The sequence below is a fragment of the Camelus ferus genome, chromosome 2 (assembly GCF_009834535.1).
Source record: "Camelus ferus isolate YT-003-E chromosome 2, BCGSAC_Cfer_1.0, whole genome shotgun sequence".
NCBI classification, from domain to species: domain Eukaryota; kingdom Metazoa; phylum Chordata; class Mammalia; order Artiodactyla; family Camelidae; genus Camelus; species Camelus ferus.
In genome coordinates, this window is record NC_045697.1 from 10035606 (window position 1) to 10060774 (window position 25169).

At 42.2% G+C, this 25169-nt stretch overlaps 1 protein-coding gene across 1 annotated transcript in view; it reads left to right on the plus strand.

The window, feature by feature from the left end:
- Window positions 1-15802: 15802 nt before the first annotated feature.
- Window positions 15803-25169, plus strand: part of C1QTNF7 (C1q and TNF related 7) — a 98916-nt gene continuing 89549 nt past the window's right edge. Inside the window, 2 exon segments of the mRNA XM_006194672.2 lie at window positions 15803-15857; window positions 16125-16184. Of these exon segments, the coding sequence (XP_006194734.1) occupies window positions 16163-16184 (22 nt within the window). The 5' untranslated portion in view covers window positions 15803-15857; window positions 16125-16162.

The window sequence follows — 25169 nt, forward strand, 5'->3', positions numbered from 1 at the left end:
TATTCCATTATGATCTCCTCATCTCAGGATCCTTGATTTAAGGGTGGTTGCAAAGACCCTATTTTCCAAAAAAATCACATTCTGAGGTTTGGGGTGGACATGGATTTTGGGGACACTATTCAAGCCAATAGAGAAGGGGAATGCCAGACACCTACTGAAGTCACTGCCTCCACCATCTTTCCCAGAAATGAGTGGACATTGACAAAAATAAAAATTTAAACTCCAAAAGAGATTAGAAAACTGTGTCAAAGTCACACAAAGTTGGAGATGGGGGTTGGGGAGCCCTGAACAGAGGGGGAGGAGAAGGAATTAGGAGTTGAGCCCTTGGCCAGGTTAAGCCACTCCACTTTTTGAAATCACAGAATTGATGAGCTCTCACTGTTTAAGTCTCAGTCCCCTTAGACTCCTTCTTGTGTTAGGCAAAATTCTGCAGCAATGGGTATCCACTTTATGCCATAGGCTTGTCTCCCTTTCCCACTTGGAGGAGAGAGCTGGGATCCAGCTGGTGGTCTTCCAGTTTCCCTAGGGGAGAGCAAATGGGAGCTCTTGCCTTATGACTGGGAAGGATGTAACTACTGGGTCCTAGACACAGAGATAGGGAAGAAGTCTCCTCAAGAACTTGGCCTGCAGATGTAATGCTTGGTTGGACTTGCCTGTTCTCCAGAGTAACCTTCACTCTCCACTGTCCTGTACACAGCCAGATCACTCAGTTATCTTCTGGCCCCACAAAGCAGTAAAGTCTGAGCCTCCCTGGGATATATAAAATGGATGTACCTCACCATCAAGAGAATTAATTTCTTTCTGAAGATTCTTGTCTGGTCTACATTAAAAATTTGTAATTCTGCTCCTCATGCAACTGACCTCATTTCTTGAGCACTAATAACCTTAGCCATATTATGCATTTGTTGGTCCCTATGCTCTCTGCCAAAATCCACCCCCTCCTTCCTGCCCTGAGTCATATTACAATGGTTCCAATATTGAAGGGTCCCATGCCCCAAGAGTTACTCTCTAATCATTAGGCTTCTTTGCTCACCACAGTAAGGAAGACCAAAGAAGAGTTTCTGTTATCCCTTGATGCCAGAGATTTTTTTGCCACCTGCTGGATTGCACTGATAGCGAGATGGCTATTGCAGAGATGAAGGGACTGTCCTAAAACCAGACAGACCCAGGCTCTGCATTTGACTTGTTGAGAAGACTTGCACAGGGAAACCCCAAGTCTTAGCACTCCATGCCTTCACATCTAAATAGAGATAGCCACACCCTACTTATAAATGTTAGATGATAAGATGGAAATGAAATCACTTCTTATGATGCAGAAATACAAACACACAAGATTGCTGCTATTTTTCAACCTGTGCACTTCCAGTACCTCCTACATGAAGTGATTCTTCTATCCACATCCAGGACTGCCAGCAAATCCTTGGTTTCTTCAGTTTGCAAAAGCTGCTGACAAAGACCATTAGAAGGCACATGTGGGTAATCAGAGACAGGACTTCAAGGGGGAACACCAGTACCATCATCAGTAAGGTTCTGGTGCGACTTCAGAAGAAATGCTTCCGTCCTGCCTATCCACCCCCAGCAATTGCTCTCCAGTTCCCCTCAAAGAATGATTATAACTTGATCCTCAATTTGGCTGCTCATGTCAATGATAATCATCTCCATCGTCTGTAAATGATGAAACCTGCTGAATCTCCATCACCACCCACCCTCAGAATAGGAAAAAGAATTAAGCACATCGCCAACAGATGTGACCAAATAAGGGAGAGGAAATAAAGGAATCCACAGTGAACTCTTCCTACTGTGCATTCCTCCATCTACTTTACTGCGACATGGAGAGATACAAATTAAAGAGAATAAACATTTATTAATGCCTTCCATATGCCACCATTTCTCTTAACCCCTGTGTATCAGCTGGGCTTGTCTAGAGAAACAGAACCCAAAGAGACAGAGAGAGAAAGAGAGAGAGATCTATAAAAGTATATACATATATAATCCCTATGCATGCGTGTGTATGTGTGTGTATATATTATTTTTTTAAAGGAATTTCCTCGTGTGATTGGAGTCTGCCAAATCCAAAATCTGTAGGGCAAACCATTAAGCTGGAAATTTTATCAGGATGTCTATGTTACAGTCTTGAGGTAGAATTCCTTCTTCTCTAGGAAACCTTAGTTTTTTGCTCTTAAGGGCTTCTTGGATTGGATGGGGGCCATCCATATTATTGAGTCTAGTCTCCCTTACTTAAAAGTCAATTGGTTATCAATGCTACTCCTACCTACAAAATACCTTTCCAGCAACATCTAGACTGGTGTTTGGCCAAACAACTGGTTGAGAGATAAGTGGCCATCACTCCCTGTGAGGAAGGCTGTGGTAGACCGTTAGTGTGGGGAAACTGAAGCTCCAGGACGTTAGATAATTACCCGAGGTGAACCAACACTAGTGCAAAGGGGAGATAGAATGTGACCCTAGATGAGGGCCGCTCTCTCCACTCCAGCATATTATGCTCTGGGGAGACAACTGAACTTGTAAAATAGGCAAACTACAAAAGTGGCCCTAGGAAAAAGACTGCCAGGAAAAAAAGTATGGCTAACCCCAACAACTCACTTCTTTCCTAAAGGATATAATATTGGTGGAAAAAAGAGTTTGACCAACTTCACTGTACTGCCTGTGTTCTTTAGAGTCTTGCTACCCAAACTTTAATCTCCAGACCAGTAGCGTCTGCATCACCTGGGAGCTCGTCAGAAACGCAGAATCTCAGGCCTCGTTCAGACCCGCTGAATCAGAAGGATCATTTTAGCAAGAGCCTCAGGTGTATTCATTTTCTCTTTCTACAGAGCAAATTACTATAAATTGAGAGACTGAAAACAAGACTCATGTATTTGCTCCCACTGCTGTAGGTCGGAAGTTGGGGTGGGGTGTGGTACAGGGCCAGGTGATATACTCAGAGTTTATAAGCCCCAAACCAAGGTATTGGCCTGGCCTCTCTTACCTGAGGGGTATCTGCTTCAAAGCCATTCAGATTATTGGCAGGAATCATTTTCTTGTGATTGTAGGACTGAGATCTTCACTTCCTGGCTGGCTGTGAGCTGAGGTCCACTCTCTGCATCTGCATTTCTTTTCACATGGCCTCCCCCACATTCAAAGCAGCAACAGCACACTGGATCCTTCTCACCCTTGGAATCTCTCTGACATCCAGTGTTGCCACCAACCAGCCAGAAGCAGCTCTCTGCTTTTTAAGGCTCATGTGATCAGATGAGGCACACCCAGATAATCTCCCTGTCTTAAGATCAACTGTGCTGTATCATCAAACAGAATCACCAGAGTGGTATCTCCCCATATTTACAGGTTCTGTGGATTAGCCTGTATGATATGTGTTTTTTTCTAGCACCTCAAGTAATTCTCCAATTCTCAGTGAAAACTGACCTGATATTCCACAAACTTAATTCAATTTTGACACTATGTATCTGGAGACAGTCCAGGTTGTCTCATCTGTGCTTCTGATTGACCAGCTACAGGCAGGAGGTTCCCACAACCTCTTTCTCCTCAGGATCAATTAATTTTCTAGGGCAGCTCACAGGACTCAGAAAAATATTTTACTTACTACATTACTGTTTATTGTGAAAGGATATAACTCAGGAACAGCCAGATGGAAGAAATGCATAGGACAAGTTATGTGGGAAGGGATACAGAGCTTCTATGCCTGCCCTCTCCATGCGTTCTACCCTCATGCTCACCAACCCAGAAGTTCTCCAAAGCCCTTCCTTTTGGTTTTTACGGAGGCTTCATTACATAACATTGATTGATTAAGTCATTGGCCATTGGAGATTGGAGGTAGGGGTGGCCGGGGCAGAGATGGGGAGACAGAGTTCCAATCCTCCAATCACATGGTTAGGACCCTTGGCCACCAGCCCCCATCCTTAGGTGCTTTCCAAAAATTACCTCACTAACATAATCTCAGGTGAGGTTGAAAGACATTTGTTATGAGTATTAAGATACTTTCATCACTCTCGTCATTTAGTAAATTCCAAGGGTTTTAAGAGCTCTGTGCTAGGAACAGGGACAACAATACAAACTTGTGTTTCTGATTATAAGTCACAATTATTACAAGTGAGACATCTTTAGGAGGCCGGGGGGCGGGGGGGGGGTCATCCTTGAACTCTGCCTACCACACCGATGATTTTCATGCACAACATTAACAACTGAGAAGTGTTATTGAGACTTTTTAGAATTGTGATTCACACTGTCAGTTCTTATAATCTGTGGCATGAGACCCTCATGATTTGGTTAACAAATGTAGCTCATTTTAGATCATACTTGCATTATCTCATTTAACTCTTTAAACAGCTTACGTATGGTCATGGGAACTTCCCTTCAGAAGATGAAAAAGACTCAGAGAGCCTCAGTGTTCTGAAAAGGTACAGGACAAGTGCACAGAACAGCTGGTATTTGAACCTGAACTCCTGCTTAAAGTCAAGTGTGATTCCTCCCTCTCTCCTTCCTCCTGATAATACTTCTATACACTTAGAGAGACTAGCTTTTGTAGATCATTGGGAAAGCAACTCTGCTATTAAACTCATTTTTCTGATGGGTGAAAGACTCATAGAATAATTAATTAAATAGTTTAGTATTTAGTGAGCGATTTACTATGGTGCCTGCCTATCACCCCTGACAGCAGAGAGGGCACTCCAGGAGTTAATGGCTCAAGGTAATAGTGAGGGGTTCTAACCTGGTCTAGGAAGCTCAGGAAATCCTTCCAGAATGACTTGCTTCTCAGTCGTTAATGTTGTCAATTCAAAGAGAAGGCACCCAAATAGCATTTTTGAGGAGATATTTTTGGATCAAGGGCCTTTCCTGTGAAATCCTTCAAATCACACCCCAGGAGTGATGTGGCCATAAATAGAAGCTGCCTTGGAGAAAAGTTGGGGACCTAGAACTCGGATTCTCAACCAGGCATCAGCAGCTGTCATTGGGAATATCATGGACTACCTCGGAGCCTCAGATTTCGTAAAACCTTGGTTGTTTTTTTAAAAGCCTTGGTTGGTAAATTAACTTTATGATCCTTCTGTTCAAGGATGCTGCCCTAGGGACAGTGGTGAGCTAGGTGAAAGGGGAAGTTCATGAAAGGAGGGGACCGAATACCTGGAAACTGTTTCCTGAAAACTACCGCAGCCCTGGCGGCCCCAGGCCCTGCTCTGAGCCCACAGGACTGGGTGGACAACTGCCTAGGCAAAGCGAGGAAAGCTGGCAGCATAAAAGGGAGGCAGGAAAAGGTGGCCTGGAGGAACTCTGTTGACAACTTTTACATGGTCCTACCTTGAGCCTGGAGGGCAACTGGGTTTAGCAACGGTGTGGATCTCTTCCAGCTATGGGACTCAAGTCCTGCTGAAAACAAAACCTGATCCTTCAGTGCCCACCGTCAGCCACTTTCTCCTTTGACATTTTAACAGCCCAAATGGAAAACTCTTGGGGACCCAGTTACAAAGTATGGTGAGTCATGTCATCAAGTTAAATGATGCCACCTGCGTACTTTGTTTCATCTGGAAGTCTTCTAAAGTCTGTTTTTTTTAAAAAGGAGTCTGAACAGCTGGCCACCAGATGCCAGTCTCCAACCCTTGAGTTGTGTTGGCAGCTGATAATTTAATGACAAATCCTCGCTTAAGCTGGTGCATAGTTAGTTCCAAGCTGGACTTTTATTATTGTGTGGCATTTAAATCCAAGACTAGGGAAGGCATAATGGAAAGAGGACAAAGGTGGGCCAGGAAAACAGTCCCAAAGGTAGGGTAGCTAGGGCCAATAAAAGTTTTAGAAGTTTTAGTTTAGGACCTTGTACCTAGATAAGTAAATGAGAATAAATATATAGATATATATATAATATATATAATATAAAATATATATAAAAATAAGGCTTGCTTACAGGTAATAATTCAAAACAAGTACCAAGTCACAGTACGTTTCAAGACTTTCTAACACTTATCAAACATATATCTTTGATACAATGAACTGAAGACAACACAAGGCACATTTGAATATCAATAGATAATCATAAGGTTTCCTTACTACTGCAGCATTCCATTTTCTAAAGAGGATATACAAGTGGGAAAGAAGAGTCAGAATTCTCAAAAATAACTGCAGAAAATATTATTTTCAATATTTTTTTCTTTTTAAATCTCCTTAATTTAGGTATAATTCACATATAAGAAAATGCAACCAACCATCTTACACATATGATTCAATGAGTTGTGACAAGAGTCTACTATTATAGTCACCACCACAGTCAAGATATAGACCATTCCCATCATTCCCCAAATTTCCCTGCAGTCCTTCTCCGCAGTCCCTTTGCTTTCGGTCTTCAGACCCACCCTGGGTCCAGGCAGCCACTGATCTGTCATGATAGATGGACTTTCCAGCTCTAAAAGTGCTTCTAGATGGAATCATATAGATAGTACATTCTCTTTTGTATTGGTTGCTTGGGTTCAGTATAATGTTTCTGAGATTCACCCATGTTGTTTTTTATATATATATACATACACCATCCCTTCATTCTTTTCTTTTTGCTCAGTACGGAGTAATACTCTGCTGTGTGGATTTACTACAGTTGGTTTATTTGTTCACCTGTTGATTGACATTTGAATTCTTTCCAGGTTTATTGCTGAGTAGTATTCAATGATATAAACATAATCTGAATTGTTCATCCACTCACTCACAGATGGAGATTTTGTTTCCAGTTTTTGTTTGTCACAAACTAGGCTGCCATGAATATTCTTGTATTAACTTCCACAGATAGATTTTTCATTTCTCCTGGGCAAATAACCTAGGAATGGAATTGCTGGGTTTTATGCTAGAGGTACAGTTCACTTGATATGAAGGTGCCAACTGGTTCTGTTTGTACTGTTTTACTGCCCTACCAGCACTGTATGAGAGCTCAGTTTTCTACTTGTCCATTCTTGGCACCATCAGTCTTTAACATGTTAGCCACGAAGGGGGTGTATAGTGTTACCTCACTGTTTTTAATTTTTATTTCCCTGGTGACATGAGTTTTAAGACACTTTTTAAAGTAGGAAGAGAGGAAACTTGGATTCAGGCACAGAGATAGAAGGTAATGGGTAGAGTTACCATACTTTCCTGAGTGCCTAGGACAGTCATGGCTTACACCCAGTGTCCTGGTATCATTACCAATAGCAAAGCACCCCTTTCCTAGCTCAATCTGCCATAACAAAATTCCATGGACTGGGTGGATTAAAAAACAGGAATTTATTTCTCACAGTTCTGGAGACTAGGAAATCCAAGATTAATGTGCTGACCAGTTTGGTTCCCCAGTGAAGCCTCTTTTCCTGGCTTGCAGATGGCAGCCTTCTCTCTGTGTTCTTATACGATGGAGAGAGAGAGGAAGCAAGCTCTCTGACGTCTCTTCTTATGAGGACACCCATCCCATCATAAGCTGCCTACCCTCCTGACATCATCTAAACCTGAGTATCTCCTAAAGGTCTCACCTCCAAATACCATCACATTGGGATTAGAGTGTCAGCATATGAATTTGAGAGAGGGGTCCCTCCATAGCAGTTTTGTGATTGGATTAAGTTTTGCTGTTCAATGTGTGATGTAGTCTCCTCTGTCTCTTCACAAAACCTTTAGTAAATGTACATTTTTCACCAATACATTTAAGGTTGTTGTTGTGTTTGTAATTCAAGTGCCAAGAGCAGAAGTTACCCAATGAGACTTCATCACATTCATGCTAGAATAATTATAAACTTTAATAACATTAAAAGGCATATGACACTAGACACATTATATTATTGAACTGTTAGCTTTCCTCTAGGCTAGTATTTTGGTTGGAGAACAAAGCTATAAAGCACACAGCAAGTTTAAAAAACCATGATTATCAATGAAAATATATTATTTCAAGTTCTGGTCATTTCTGAAATAAATCTGCAGACTTACTCTAACATTTAATTTTGACCTTTTGTGAACTGAAAGAATCACACTCCACAATCAGGTACAAGTTTGCCCATGAAAGCAAAATAAAAGTTGAGCCAGGGATTTTGTCCATGCCTGAAACCAAATCCAAGCAAAAATGTTTTCTTGACCTCCTTCCCGTTTTCCTCTTTCATTCTGGCCATGAACTATCATCAGAATGTAACCATTTCCAAAATGTAGGATAGATAAACAAGATTATACTGTATAGCACAGGGAGATATATACAAGATCTGGTGGTAGCTCACAGTGAAAAAAATGTGACAATGAATATATGTAGGTTCATGTATAACTGAAAAATTGTGCTCTACACTGGAATTTGACACAACATTGTAAAATGATTATAACTCAATAAAAAAAGTTAAAAAAAAGAATGTAACCATTTCAATTTCACAGTCTCTCCCTTCCCTGTTAGGATTCACAATATGATAACATCCAGCCCCAAGCATTGCACCTGGTAGCACTTCACAACTGTCTGAAAATGGACAAAAGCATACACTCACACCTTAAATCAGCTTCGTACCTCTGTCCACATTTTCACAATGTAACTTTTCCAATGGTTTTACCCTTATGTGGTTTCATTTGGCAGGACTTTTTTTAAGTATGCACATAAATACAAGGTATTACGTGAGGCACCATGGGGATAATAGAAAGTTACAAGGAAGGTAAAGACATAATCCCAGCCTTTGAGAAACTTATACTTCATTATGGGAAAAAAAAAAAAAGCCACTCACATAAAGAACCACGACATTAAGCAGAAAGTGATAAGTATCCTGTGAGTGAGATGAATGACTACAGCTTGAAAGCATTGGGTGTTCTTGCAGGCAGCGCTTTGCCAGGACAAGAGAACTATGCATGTCAGAATTAGTAGCCAAGTGGGGAATAAAGTAATAGCTTTGCAAGTGCCCATTCATACCACACCCTGGCCAAGGAGAAGAAAAGTTGATCTTTTCTCATGCTTAGTCTTGAACACAAGGTTTATACTTCGAATTCCAAGTGAGCTTTGCTACTTTCCATCTCCCACCCACAAATCCACACACTTGATACTGTATCCACTTACTTAATCAACTGTATGGGCCAAAAGTCTAACACAGAGTGAAAGAATGGCGGACCCACCTCTGGGCAGATGACTTTTCCTGTTACTACATGGAAACAGAAAATTGAAAACCACACACTCACTGGAGGGCAGAGGAAGTGAAAGGGTAAAACAAAACAATTGCCCAGCCCTGAAGACAGAGGTTGTTCCCTGATCTACCACAGAATCAGATGAGAGCTCAAGCTGTAGAGGCTAGTGAACTATTTTCAGTAAATTTCGGTCTTGGACCAACCATACCAAATCTTGACCCAACTGTTTCTCCACTAGACCAGGAAAGGAAGATTATGGAAAGAGAAAACAGTAGTATTATCTCTTTCTTTCCCATGGGTTGAAGATGAGATGTGAGCAGAGGGGCAGAAATATTTCCTTTCTCCTCATAAGTGTCATTACCTTAAAAGAGCCTCTTCCCAATCCTACCTTGTACAATATTTGTCCCATAATATGTGCCTCAAAAATAAACATTCTTTGAATCAAGTATTTCTTTGGAAAGAAATGGAATATTTTACCCCTTAGTGGAAGATTAATTGCACCCATGATACAAACTTTTGCACATTCTTGTACCCATATCTAATTCGGTAGACTCTAACACTGACCCTGGGCTGGCATATGCCACTTGCTTTGGCCGATGAGTCAATAGCAAACTTGATACAATCAAAAAACTTGAATGAGTTGCGTATTTCAACTTCTTCTCTTAGACTAAAATTACCTGAGGATATGTCCAGACTATTCTAGAGAATGAAAGACATGGAATGGAGTTACCTGCCACAGTCAGGGACATCCTAGATCAGCCAACAGCCAGAAAACCACAAGACATAGGAGGGAGTGCCTGCCAAGCCCAGGAGAACTTCCTGGCCAAGCACAGCCAAGATCAATGGAACTACCTATTAACTCACAGATCATGAGGAATAATAAATGATTGCTATTTTAAAAGTCACTAAAAAGTTGCTTTAAAAGCTGTGTTTTTTCTTACACATGCACCCCAACATTCACAGCAGTACTATTTACAATAGCCAAGACATGGAAGCAAGCTAAATGTCCATCAACAGATGACTGGATAAAGAAGTTGTGAAATATTTATATAATGGAATACTACTCAGCCATAAAAAGTAATGGAATCATTCCATTTGCATTATTTCAAATAATGGACCTAGAGATCATCATACTAAGTGAAGTCAGCCAAAAAGAGAAAAATATCATATGATGTCATTTATATGTGAAATCTAAAAAAAAAAAGGACACAAATGAACTTATTTACAAAACAGAGAAAGATTCACAGACATAGAAAATAAACTTATGGTTATGGGGGTGGGGAAGCATAAATTGGGAATTCCGGATTTGCAGATACTATTATACATAAAATTGATAAACAACAAGGTCTTACTATACAACACAGGGAACTATATTCAATACCTTGTAATAGCCTATAATGAAAAAGAATATGAAAAGGAATATATATATGTATAAATGAATCAGTATGCTGTACACTGGAAATTAACACAACATTGTAAATCGACTCTATATCAATTAAAAAGAAATGAGAGTGAATTAAAACACCCTCAAGTCTTCTTCCAAATCTGTGATCCTGTGATCTACAAATAAGTTGTCTCCTTTCCAAATTTTGACTATTTTCAGTAAGCTGATCTGCCACCTTATGTGACCAAGAAAGCGAGAAGGGGCCTTCAGTTTTTCTCACCGTGACTAAAATCCATGAAAGGTGAGCCAGAGACAGCAAACTCAGAGAAATGGCTTCTGCCCCATCTGTGTCTCTGAGACCCAACAGTGATGAGCCCATAGTACACATCCGTGTACCATCTGACCATCTGGAGAAGGTCAGAACCTCCTGTGTGGCTGCACCTTGAAGTTGGGACTGAATTACAGTTGGCCCTTCATATCAACGGGTTCCACATCTGCAGATTCAACCAACCATGGATAGAAATTTTTTTTTTAATTCCAGTAAGTTCCAAAAGCAAAACTTGAATTTGCTGCACACCAGTAACTGCATAGCATTTGCACTGAATTTACAACTATTTACATAGCATTTATATTGTACTGGGTATTATAAGTACTCCAGAGATGATTTAACGTATACAGGGAGGATGTGTGTAGGTTATATGCAAATATTTTGCCATCTGATGTAAGGGACTTGAGCATCCTCAGATTTTGATATCTGCTGGGGCCCTGGGACCAATCCCCATGGGTACTGAGGGGTGCCTGTATTTCCTACCACTCTCCATAAGTAACATTTTACTTGATCTTCAATCTCCAAACTTCAATAACGTCTTCCAAGAGGAAGATGAAGTTTCCCAGCAAGACTCATTTCTCCTTCAGCCTGTTGCTTGATGTCTTCACATGTTTGATAAAATTCAGCAAAGACTTTATTATAAAATCCAGATGAAGCCACCTGGGTTTCAGAATATAATTTGAAACTTGGCTGCTTTATGTATGCAAAGGAGAAGAAATACATTCAACTATAAGAGCATAAAGCTTAATATATGAAAAATGTTCAAACTTTATAAGCACATTCAGATAGGGAAGTGGGTGTTTTCCAAGAATAACAACCTGCTGCCTCTAAGAATTTAGAGTGTCTTTCTGAGGGAATCTGTGCTTATCTCAAAAGCAACGGATGCTAAGGAAAATACATTATGTAAGTATATGCTCTTTATTTGGCATGAAGAATGTGTTTTCACCAGCATTTAAGAGTTCAGGTCTGGGGTCGGGGATATGGCTCAGTGCATGTGCGAGGTCCTAGATTCAGTCCCCAATACCACCATTAAAATAAAAAAAAGAAGAAGAAGAAGAAGAAAAATTCAGGTCTAGAACCAGACAACCTAGGTTCAAATCCCAGCTCTGCTACTTACTGGCTGTGTGACCTATACTTAGTCACCTAACCTCTCTGTGCTTTAGTTTCCCCAACCATAAAATGAGTAAATTGCTAGTGTCTACCTTATAGGATCATTAAAAGGATAAAATGAGTTAATACATTCACAGAACACATAAAACAGTTCCTAGGACATAGTTAGTGCTCAACAAATGTTTGTAATTATTGTTGCTGTTGCTTTAAAATAGTAGAAGGAAAAAAGTCTCTTTTAAAAGAGTTTGTGGAATAAAGGAAGCAACATGTCTATGGGGAATTCTTCAAAATACCTGAGGTAGAAACAAAATATATCAACTAGGGCCTTCTGTACCTCTACTTACAGATGCTCAAAGTCAGTATAAAAAACACATGGCCTGAGTAGAGGGCAATTTTGAGAAAAATGAGCTCTTGACCAGCATTTAGGAGATATTTACCCATCTCTCCTGAGGAGCAGCCTGGAACAGTCGATGTCAGGATAACAGCCTTGCTCTGTACACACAGTAAAACAAATGTTTGAGTATAGTGGAGTTTATACCAGTTAAATGCTAAGGAGAGTACTTAACTTGTAACTTGGAATTTATAACTTTCTTTATCCTCTGCTTTGAAGGTTGCTTGTAAAATCCAACAGTAAGCCATTGGACGATTTTCCTAATAAACGCATATATTTTTAAAGACGGGGAATAAATTTTGTTTTCAACATCTATTCCTGTCACTAATCTTTCCGTGGTTTCCAATTTATTTCGCCCACTAGCACACAATTAGCAACTTATAAACCGTAAATTTATAGAAATGCTCACAAATGGCATTTAGCCAGATTCGTTTTGCAAGAGCAAGGAAGTGGGAAATTATGGATAATATAAAAGAACTCTCGTTTGTCGAGCACTCATTACTGTGTCAGGCCCTGTTCTGCATTCTTCACATCTATTACTCACCTCAGTCTTCCCAGAATCTTTCAAAATCGTGATCTGTATTAGAGTAACTGACACTAGCTAACACTGAGAAATAAACCCCCAAACTCAGTGTGGGAGCGCAGTATAGATTTGTATGCTATTCAGTAACATCTGATGCAGGGTCAGGCAGCTCTCCTGGGTAGCAATCTTCTAAGAGATGTCTTGGGATGTAGGGTTCCTTTTATGATGGGGCTCCAACACCTCTGAGTCCTTTGCTTCTTGCTACGTAGACAGGAGAGAGAGAAAGAATGTGGAGCAGGTACATCCGTTTCTAGCTACCTCCACCCGTAATTAATCCACGCTACTTCTGCTCACATCTCATTGGCCTGAAATCAGCCACGGGGTCAGATGAACTACAAGAGAGTCTGGAAGATGGTAAGGAAAAATGCAGACCGTGGTAGACACAAAGTATCCGCCATAGTTTCCCCTCCGGGCACCAAATATCTATTTCCTTCCCTGTTTCCAAACACAGAACACACCTCCCCAAAGGAAACAACCTTAACTTCCATCTGGTCACTGCAAGCAGCTCAAAATCCAGGACGTGCGGGTTCTGTGAAGTTCTTGTCATAAGTGTACATGTGGCATCTTTTGAACCAGTGTCCTAGGAATTAAAAGGATTGTGATGGACAAGTTCACTCCCTCTCTCTCTCTCTCGCACACACACACGCACACACAAAATACAAATGGTATAACAGCAATAGGGTAACAACAATAAAAATTCCCACCCAAAAAAAGGAAAAACTGGGAGACACAAGCAGCCATTGATACTGCGTGTGACCGGGCAGACACGGTAAAGGCTCTCTGCCTTGTGGGTGGAGAAGGTTCTGGACACAGCCCTGGGTCTGCTCTCTCGGGGAAACCCCTTGTCCGATTTTCTCCATGGCCAGCAGCTCTTCCTTCTGAGAGGGTCCCCGTGTCCATCTCTCTGGTGTATTTCAGGGAGCTGGCTCTCCAGGCAGACAAAAGTCCACCTCCTGCTAGTGGAAGAAGTGATTTTCAGTCTTTCAAGACATTTTTCATATGGGCTTATGGTTGTTTTAGCAATACAAGTCCCTAGAAAAATTAGTGGGTTCCTGCCATTCATCAGATTTATTACTACTTCTCTATTCCCTTTCACTTCTGTCTGTAATTGAGCAATTTTCCCTAGGCTCATCTCATTCATGAAACCCCTTGCCAAATGCAGGCAGTAGTGGCCCACACACACGACTAGTGATTCGCCTGCCACCCTCCTCATCTCCCCCCAAGAGCTACAAGGTTACTTGGCACATAGGCACCCCAAGTCGTGGCAGGTGTCAGTTTCACCAAATGTTTTCTCACCGTAAAACACGGCATTGCACCTTTCTGGCCTTTAGCATCAGTTTCCTTGCCACCCACCCCCTGACTATGACGCGGATGCCACCATTAGGATTTTGTAAGAGCAGCATCCCAAGTCCATTACCAGTTTTGGCACTGGTCATGGGACATAACGCTGGGTGCTGTGATAAACCATAGTGACTCAGAAACAGGTCTTCCTAAGTACCTTACACATCGTGAGGGGCTTATTAATATGACTGGAAAAGGCAGTACTAAGTGCACTTATGCAATTGGTTGTTTTAACATATTTGTATTTAATCTTTCACAATTAAGGAATCAACACGTAAAGAAATGAATATATCCAAGGTCACACATCTGGGACCCAAGTCTACGACACTTACCTGTGCTTGTACCTCCAGACGTCCCCTCAGCAGGAGCCAGAGCAAAAGTGCGCTCCACCGTTTTCTTGTGCTTTTACAGCAAAAGAAATCTGAAACCTGACCGTTTCCCTGTAGTTTCAGATCCTTTCTCTCTTCGCACTTTCAGAAGTATTATTCTCTGTCCAGAGCGTAACAGTTACTTAAGATGACTCAAAAACACAGTGGAAAATAATCCACAGGTTTTGAAATAATGAATGAGGTTTTTGTCTTGAAATCTGTTTGCTTAAGTTTACACAGTGAGCTTACTTAATGGATGGGGCTTGTGTCAACATTTCTATTCTCCACTGAATGGTTTATTTATTTAATGAATGTTTTCTGTATTCATTTAGGGGATTTTTTTTCCATTATAACCATTCTTTAAATCTGGCAGAGGTACGCACTGTTCTATATTTACTCTCTGTACAAGTTCCCTAATGGGAACATACATGCAAACCAAAATTGTCAAAACTGTTGGTTGATCTCAACCTATGCACTACTTTATTCATTCAGTAAATATTTATTAAGCACTTATTATCTATCAGGCACTGAGCAAGACCTGCTTTAAGATAGACCACAAATATTTTTGAAATCACCATTTTCAGTTGACCACACTTTAAGATGGCTGAAATTTTGATTCACAAATGCTTGTGTGTGTGTGTGTGTGTGTGTGTGTGTGTGTGAGAGAGAGAGAGAGAGAGAGAGATTAATGCCATTTGCGGAAGGGTAGTGGAAATAGTAAAAATTGCTAACATTGGTTACAGACTTAATGTCAGAGATTTTATTCAGGTACACGGGTGGACTACAAAAAAAAATATCCTTCCCAGAGGTTATAATTTGCATACAGGATGAAGGTTAAAATAAAACCAATGCAAATAACATCAATTTAGATATTTCCCCTCTTATGAATACATAACTTACACTAATTTAAATTTTCAAACAGATACATTAGGAAGGAATTGTTTGGAAATAATTGTGTCAGGAAAAGTGATGTTTAAACACAATTTCATTAGCATCATTGTTCCAGAAGCAGGGACTTAAACTTTCCTATGTGATTTTGCTTCCAAGTGAAGTGATACCACTTAGTCTCAAGGCAACACTTTAAAAGGAAAAAACAATTTGAAGTCACACGTTGAGAAGAGCCGTGGATAAAAGAGAGAAATAGAACTGTTTAGGGATTTGAAACCTTTGCTTCTCATTTGCTCAGTCTGGGGTTTGCAGAAGAACGTCACCCACTCCCACTCACTGCTAACGAGAGTATATATTAAGCTCTTTGAAATGTGAGTATTATGGGAATGATCGCAGTTGCTTTAAATTATAGAAGTTGGCAAGTGCCTGGGAGGAGCGGGAGGTTGTTTAAACTGAGAAAGACAGTTGCAAAACCTCGTACAACAGCATGAGCTCCAGGCTTCAAACGCGTTCTCGTGCGCAGACGAGAACTTTATTTTTCATCAAGTCATTTTTTGGGTTGTTTTGAAGCAGCTTTGAATAATAAACACATATTTCTGCTTTAAACTTTTTTAATGGTTTCTAAATCCATGGAACAGCCAAAGCAAGAAAGCCTCATGTTTTGGGGGAAAGTCTGATGACAGCAATGCCTAGAAAAGGTAAGCTTCTATTTTCATTGATTTTTTTTTTCCTATTTTTCCCTCCTATATGGTCTTTGTCAACAATACTTACTGGCAGGATTTAAGACAGCTACTTGCAGAGAAAAAGGGAACTTGCAGAAAGTATGTCAACAAATGAGAAGTCAGAGGTCAGAAAACCTCCGTGGTAACTCTTCCTCCTACTTTTCTACTCTGCCTGTGGCAGGAACCTCTGTGAACGATCTTTGTGTGAAAGATGCCATTTCGCTCAGAAAATGTGTGCGGGTCTTCAAAATCTCCAATCTGACGCGCCTAGCATTCGCCAGCGCAGTGATGGGCTCATTTACTGCCAGGGTCCGAGTATCTATGTTTTCTTATCCCGTTATATGCAGCTCAACTTCTGGAGCCATGATCTTTCTATTAACTCAGAAATCTTCCCCATGGAAGATTTTAACGTCATTCCAGAAATTCTCTGAAGTATGCTTACTCTGACTTATAAACTTGTTTTGCGGCATATTTTTAAAAGTTGAATAAATCGTTTGACTTTTCCTTTGTAATGACACGAGAGAACGTTATAGATGTTCTGTCCTGGGGGAAGAAAAAGTTCAGCTCCAAGTCTGTGAAGTCAGATTGACTGGCAAGGCTATCATCTGAACGGGGTGATGGGGTCCCCTCGATTGTGCCTCGGAAACAGGTAGGGAGCCTAGAAGCTAAGATGTTTTTGGTTTTTCCTATGCATTGGTCATATGAGAAGCATCTTGTGGTTTTCGGTGGAGAGGCACTTAAATGCGAGATGTGTTGTTCCTGTTTCCCTAAGAAAGTCTCTGCTATCAGTGTTCCCGTCTCTCCGAGGCAGAATTCCAGGTGCAAAAACACTAGATATCCACAGAAATCTGCAAATTCTTCCTGCAGGCTGCAATTTTTAACAGAGCCCACATCATTCCTCACGCACACATTTGTACTCACGAGCAGAGGTTAAAAAAGCCTATGAGTTTGCTGGAGCCTGAGCGGTTTGGGACACCTTGGCGACCGCAGTCTGTGAAACCCACTGCTGCAGCAACTCTAGCAACAAGCCCTTTAGGCCTGGCTGAGAATGTGGGGTGCTGTGCCGGGGGACGTCGTTCTTGGGGCGCAAAGGGCTCTATCTGCTTTGCGGTACCAGCTGTCGATGTTTCTGGAATATTTTTCCTTGTGTGTCAAATTATAGTTATGGCAAGTGGATTACAGCGGCTCCCCTGCCTTTTGTGGTCTGAGTGGGAGGGAAAAGATTAAGATCAGAGGGAAGGACATGACTGTAGAAAACGGGGAAGGTGCGGAGCGAAGCCGTTAGTGCCTTTCTCCATCCGCAGTTGTCGGCAGAGGGGGTGAGGGACGTGCCTGCCGGTTCCCTGTCCCTGTCCTTGCCAGGTCTTGTCTCCTCTCGCTGTCTCCCTCCTCGTCTATCCACGCCAGCCATGCAACCTCGAGAGAGGGAACAGTGGGTTGGACAGACTTACCCTCTCCTCCTCCTCGTCCTCTCGGCTATTCCCAGGCCGGTTGGGGTAGCCCCCACCCTATCTGGAGGGGGTCTCCAGGACCCCACCCCATGACCTCATCGCAGGCAGCGGGAGGGCTGGGATGGCCGGGGGTTGCATGGCGCCTGAGTGCACCCTGGGGATGGGTGCGGCCGCGAAATGCGCAGTGTGGCATGACGTGACTGCCGGGGACGGAGCGCGCGCTTCCCGTCACCGGCTCCCACCGAGGCTGGCGGCGTTTCTGGAAGCCAGACCCGCCAGGCCCCACCTCTGGGCCCGAGGAGGCTCCAGAGAGGACAAAAACATAAAGTCAATTAGAGTTGCTAATGAAGCCCCAAGCCAGCTGACTCATCTGAGGCGCAGCCGCCGGGGTGGGGGGGCTTTGTAATGAAACCTGGACAGCGCGCTGGAAAGGACAGGTCAGGGTTGTCCCAGAAAGGACGCTGATGAGAGGCCCAATGTGACCTAATCGTGCCTCCTCACCTCAGAGAGGCTGGGAGCGAGGCAACATCTGCGAGGGACAGATGGAGGGAGGCGAGCATTAACTAATGAGCTGCCAGGGGGCGGGGAAACCCTGCTGCCTGACCCTGCAAAGAGCTTGAACCGGACTTAGTCCAGGTTGCCAGCTACAGTCTCACACCCCGAGTCTGTGACCCAGGGCTCGAGGAGCCCCAGGCCGGGGAATCAACTCCAGGGGGCCTGGGAAACAGACGCCGTTGTAATTCAGTAAACCTTAACTGCCTGTCCGCTCGGAGTCAGAAACTTTACCAAGGCTCTTTGAACATGGCCCTTGACAGAGAGATGGAAACAGTCTAAGTGCAGAAAGTGTACGGAGAGCACAAAAAGGGGCTTTGCAAAACAGGCCACTGAAATCAAGGCAAGCTTCTAGCTGCACTGGAACTAGACCTTGGAGGAGGAGTAAGAGGTCATGGCAGAGCCTAGAGGGCCAACAGCACCCAGGCAGAGGCCAGCGAGGAAAGGCACAGAGGTGTAAAGGTCACGGCTGCTTCCAGGGGGTGAGGAGGCTCCGTTTCCCCAAGTACATTTCAAGGAATCACAGTTTCATGGGATGTTAACAAGAGGATAACCAGAAGTATTTCCTGGTCAGACAAATCTGGGGAAGTGAAGAGCTGTGCACCACAGAGGACCAGAACTCCAGCTTTAGGGTCACAAACATCTGACTTCAAATCCCAACTCCACCCCTTAACTGCTGTGCGAACTTGGACCCCTTCGACCAAAATTTTCTTCTTCTGTTAAGGGAGGCTAATTGTATGCATTCAAATAGGGGCATTTTGAGGATTAAGTCAGAGAATTCATGAAAAGGGCCTTGCAAAGTGTCTGGCATAAAAGAACTTGGTGAACATTAGCTATTCTCAGTAGCTGTTAGATGCTGGTGTCCTTACTGCAGGACTTCTCATATGCTTCAGTTTCTTAATGTGTCCTTTGTCTCTCCATGAATGGGGCATTAGAATCTAATGTTGTCTAACTCACTAGAATATGAAACTACTTTTTTTTTCCCCACAAAGAGTATCACACAAACCATAGAGCTCAGAGTGGCTGCTGGAAAACGGTTGAGTTGGCCCAGTGAGTTAAGGCCACATGGCTTTCAAGCCCATGAAGTTTCCCAAGATTTGGTTGAAATTTACCAGTTTCCACCAGCCCAGCCACGTCGTAAATTGTCTTGCATATTTCTGAGAACAGAAGGCCAACAATTGGGATTCTCATGTCAAAGGAATTTGACTTTGAAAAAACAAACAAACAAAAAAAAAACTATTGTTAATTTTCAGAAGGAAGAGAAACGTAACAGCAAAGCCAATGCCTGTCAGTCTTGACTTTCACACCCGGAAGGTCAGCTTCTGCCTATCGTTTGAGGGCCTGTGTGCAGGGGGCAATGAGACAGCACAAGCTCTGATAAAACACGATCTCACCTTCAAAGAGTTATCAACTGGGTGGAGAAAATAAAATGTGTGTTCTCATATTTAAATGCAAAATTAGCTTTATAAGAAAGAACGTAAGAGGGGCTCAGAGTGAATGAGAAAAGACCTCAGGTCCCTGGAACGATCAGAACAGTAGGTAACATTCTTTGACATTTACCACGTACCAGAAACTGTGCTAAATACTTGGCGCTAACCCATGTGTACCGTGTAAGGCTACAAGGTGGGTGTTGCCCACATCATAGATGAACAAACTGAGCCTGAAGTCTTCCAGGAAGTAAGGGGCAAAGTATGGTCTCAAACTCAGGTCCATCTGATGCTCTGTCTCCCTCACCCAGGGAAGACTCCTCAGAGGAGATAACATGACAGTTGGCCCTGACGGAAGGCTAAGGATTGATGATGGTGGAAAGGGGGGCACATTCCAGATGATGAGAAGAATATTAAAAGCCTGAAAGAGAACAGTGTGAGAAACAGCAGGAAAGCCACCCTGGCAGAGCAAAGCATGTGTCTAGAAAGAAGAGAGAAATGAGCTCAAAAGACTTGGTTGGAGGGGAAAAAAAAGAAAAAAGAACTTGGTTGTTGGAATCAGATCACAGAAATCCTTGAATGCCAAAACACAAAGTTTGGATTTTTTTAGTGGAGGAATCATTAAAATTTTGTAAACAAAAAAGTAACAAGAAAATAACTCCCTGGCAGTTCATTAGAACAAGAGTTGAAGATGATTGATTAATCAGTCTGTGCAGGAGGGGCAGAGACTAAACTCCAGTTAGGAAGTGATGTTTTGTCCAGGTGGGAGGGAGCGGTAGTTGCTCGCAGGGCACCTAAGGGATGGAGACACTCTTTGGGTCCAGTCTCCTAAACCTGCTACATCACAGCCTTGACCATCACAGCGGTCTTTCAAAGCAACAGCCTTGAACCCTCACTAAATCCAGATTTAAGTCTGTAAAATGGAAGAGGGTGGGAGTGGAAGAGACAAGAGGGGCTGGTTGACCTCTGAGGACCTTCTCAGCTTTCAAACCCCATGAAGATAAAACTCCAAGCACTTTTATGGAAATATTAAATATATGGTCCTCTGTTTGATCTCGTGTCCAGACTTCTCTTTCATATCAAGCAAGCGTATTTCCAAAGAACTTCAGTGTCTGCATAGGTTTTATGAGTTTACAGCTATGGCAATTGTATAATAGTGGTATTGGCAAGCAGTGATTGGGAGAGGGTGTATATTAATGTATCTTTTCAGGGAAAATTTTTATCCATCTTCCTGACTGTCTGCCTTTTGTAAAATTCATCTGTCTACCTCTCATGACTGAGAACTCTTCCTGCAGGGCACAACCACATCAGGGTCTTGCAGTGCTTTGAGTGCTAGTTTTTCATGTAGGGAGTCTTTTGACTTTTCTGCCAGCTCCCACAGAGGGTAAGCTTCAGAGAGTAGGAGTGAATTCATCTTTAAATTTTCCAGTGCCTTACAACCATAGTAGTTCTGACTCAAGCTACAAACCCAGGCTTGCAAGAAATGTCACATGTTTCCATTTTATTTAATGCAACTTAAATCTGATTCCAAGGGTTCATGGCAACAAGAACTTTAGTTTCAGAAATTATCAGGCTCCTACCCCTACATCACCAATACCAGGGGGGTCTTCCTTCCCATCAGCTCTGCCCGACTCTTGTAAATTGCCTGTCCCTTTGATGTCTGTGGATTCTGCTTTCCAGCCCTGCTTGGAAACTGGCAATCACTGCCCAAACCAGGAGCCTAGTGTCTGAGCAACTCTAGACAGCCCTCCTCTGTGAGGTCTGGCCATAGAGAAAGCATTTCCACTTCTCACAGATGCTCTGATCCCCGACTCCCAGTGTCTCCGGGACAGGGGAAATCTCCCATCCAAGGTCCCTCATTCTTCCTTTCCCCAGCATATATGCTTGGGCTTGGACTTTCAGCAAAGAAAGGAAAATGTGTTGTTTTCAAGAAATTTCTTCTTCCTGCTCTGCCTGCACAATCATGAAACAAGGGAGCATCAAGACTCAGGAGACATTCTTGGGATAAGTTGGGAGTGGAGAACACGCACAAATGACTATTTACCTGAATGATTCTGTCACATACCCTGTAGGTATTCAAAAACGGTCAGTGAAATGTATGCTGCAATAATTGATGTACTAGTCTCTCCAGAGTTGCTCAGTTTTCCACCAGAGCTGGATAGAGGCTTTTTATTAAGTACCTTTGAGGTGCCAGTACTTTGCATGTGCTGTCTCCAAGGCTCCATTTTTCAGATGACAGAGGTGAGCTTCTTACCCAGCATCTTACAAGCACTACGGGATGCGGCAGGTATTTAAACTCCAGGTTTGCCTGTCTCTGAAACCCACCCCTTTTCCACACTGCAGCGTGAACTCCTGGAAAGAATTGTTATTTTCTAAATAGAATTATTATTTTCTAAATAGCCATCCAGAGCCTTGCACTTGACTAATTCTTCAGTAGTCATTTCCAATTAAATTTGTTTTAAGTCAAGATGTTTTTTTCCACCATGAACAGAGTATGCTTGATATAGTGGTACTTTCATGGCATGGTTTGTTCCCCCATCTCATCACTCATCTGTAAGGCAGCAGGGAGGGAGGGTTAAGCCTATTTGAAAGATGAGAGCAAGGTAAATTACTTGTCCCAGGCCACAGAGCTAGAAGACAGCTCCAACTCCAACACCAATTTATCTGCCTCTGCAGAGTCAAGAGGAGGGGGTTAGTCCTAATTAATCAAAAGCTAATTATAGGGGAAGGGTATAACTTAAGTTGTAGAGCACGTGCTTAGCATGCACAGGGTTCTGGGTTCAATCCCCAGTTACTCCTCTAAAAGGAAATAAATAATAAATAAATAAGTAAACCTAATTACTTCTGGCACCAAAAAAAAGAAAAGAAGAAAGGAAATATTTTTTAAAAAGTTAATTATAGAGCAATAGTAAATATTTGCACTGTTAGTGCCTTCTCATCTACCAATAACAGGAAGCCATAGTTGATGCAGTTGCCTTAAAATGCATCCTACCAGAGGTGCTCTAAGGGTGTCTGAGAGCTGTCAGAGAATTTTAGTTGGTCTTGTCAATTGCAAAATCCTCAAAACAGCTTACTCTCTTAAATTGGTAAGCGTTTTTTGTTTTGTTTTATTTTTTTTAGTTTCTTTCTTGCACCATTAATTTGTTTAGAAAATACTGCTTATGAAGTAAATGTGACCCCAGTTCACTCTAAAATCTGATTTGACATCAGCAGAATCTTAGTTTAGGGATTATTTGGATTTTCAACCCATTACATCACAGGTGTTCATAGCAGTTCCTCAGATCATTAGCATCTCCTCTTTTCCTTCACAATAAAGACCCTATTCCTTGGCATAGTCATAGGGGAGCTTTCAGAATCTGTCTCTTGCCCCCCTTCCCTGTCCCTTCACCTCTACTGCTCTGCCCCATACATCCATATACCCATGTGCACCAAACACCACAGACGGAGTGGTTTAAACAACAGAAATTTATTTTCTCAGTGTCCCGGAAGCCAGAAGTCCGAGACTAAGGTGCCAGCAGGTTTGGCTCCTCCTGAGGCCTCTCTCCTTGGCTTGCAGACGGCCACCTTCTCTCTGTGTTCTCATTTGGCCTTTCCTCTGTGCAGACACCCCTGCTGCCTCTCTGTGTTCCTAGATTTCCTCTTCTTCTAAGAATTTTTATAATCCAGGCAGATTGAATTAAGGCCCACCCTCAGGGCCTCTTTTTAACTTTAGTACCTCTTTAAAGCCCTCATCTCCAAAAATGTCACACTCTGAAGTACGCCAGCATGTGAATTTTAGGGGCGCACACTTCAATCCAGAACAACTCAAAAGCTACGCATGGTAAACTCTCCACAGTTTCTCTGGCACCCCTTTTCTCCACGTGATACAGGTCTTTCCCCTTGCCGTTGTATGAATTATGTTGAACCCCCGAAAATGGCTGCCCTTCAACCATTCCATTACCTACAGAAAATAGTGACTTTATATAATTCCAATATAATCTGGAGACTTAAAAATTCTCATTTCTTGAAAACAATTTATGTGTTAGGTCCTTAAAATATCATAGAATTGTTGATCATCCTCCTATTTGCCCTTGAGTCTGAGATGAAATGGTTTACAAATAGACTTTGAGAATTTATCCATACTACAGACCCCACCTTCAGCTCCAACACCAGCAATAACAAAAAACTCACACTTAAGAAGGCAGCCCTGTCCATTAAAGTACCACTGTCACCAGGAAGTTCTTTCTTATGCCAGAGTCTGGCCCTTTCTAATGTTTCTCCACTCATCCTTGTTCTGCTTTTAGAAGCAGCAAGAAGTCCACCTCTGTCCTCTGGCTTCTTGAATGCTTGAAGATCACCACCATGTGCCTCCGCCGCACCCCTCTCCAGGGCCTCCCAGCACTTGCAGGGAGGAATTTCCCCTGGACACTGTGTGGGACACTGACTATCACCAAGGGTATTCAAGCCCCTCTTGAAATGGACATCCAGACCCAGACACCGGATTCCAGATCAGTTTCACGTCTTGTGTTAGCTCCACTTGAGCTTCCTGAGATGGGCAGCAGCCACGCGGAGCCCTGAATTGAGCAAGAATCTGAACCCAATCTAGGGTTAGCAGGAAGGAAAGTAGACGTCAATCAGTGCTATCTTAGGGAGGATCCCATACTCCCTAGAGCTGCTCTAACTAACGCTCTGGATACCATGTGACAGCCCAGAGCACAGGGAGCTGTTACGGTCCCTGATTTAAATGATCTATTTTCCTTAATGCTAAATTTGCATCAGATTTGCCAGTCAACCCATGTCATAAAAAGACCAACTATGACACTCAGATTATTTTTTTAAACTTAGTTGCAGCAAACCCTGCTTTCATCTGTGCTGTCAGGGTGCTTTTCTTTTCTTTTCCTTTCTTTTCCTTTCTTTTCTTTTCCTTTTAACATTTTTTATTGATTTATAATCGTTTTACAATGTTGTGTCAAATTCCAGTGTAGAGCACAATTTTTCAGTTATACATGAACATATATATATTCATTATATATTCATTGTCACATTTTTTTCTCTGTGAGCTACCATAAGATCTTGTATATATTTCCCTGTGCTGTACAGTATAATCTTGTTTATCTATTCTACAATTTTGAAATCCCAGTTTCTTCCTAGTTAACTAAAAAGAATGAAGAATCGGGAATCGTAACCTCCTTGTATGCCAATTCCAACCCTAACCCTTCCTGGTTGTGTGATTGTGGGCAAGTTATTTGAACTCTCTGAGCTCTCTGCTTTTTTTCATCAGTGAAATTGAGAACACTAATCCCCTACTTCAGGGGACCCATTGGTAGTGTTCAGTGAGATACTATGTGAGAAAAAGTTTGCAAACCAGTAGGGGAAATACAAATGCTAGTTAATGTTAGAAGCCTGATGTTTTTGGCTGGCCAGCTAGTTTTTTACCTCGGCTTTGTTATTTTAGGGGATTTCTTCTCACTGGACAAATTGACATCTAATAGGGGACTAAAAACAAAAGTACAAGCGAGAGGAATGAATGTAGGCTAGTGAATACTCAGTGA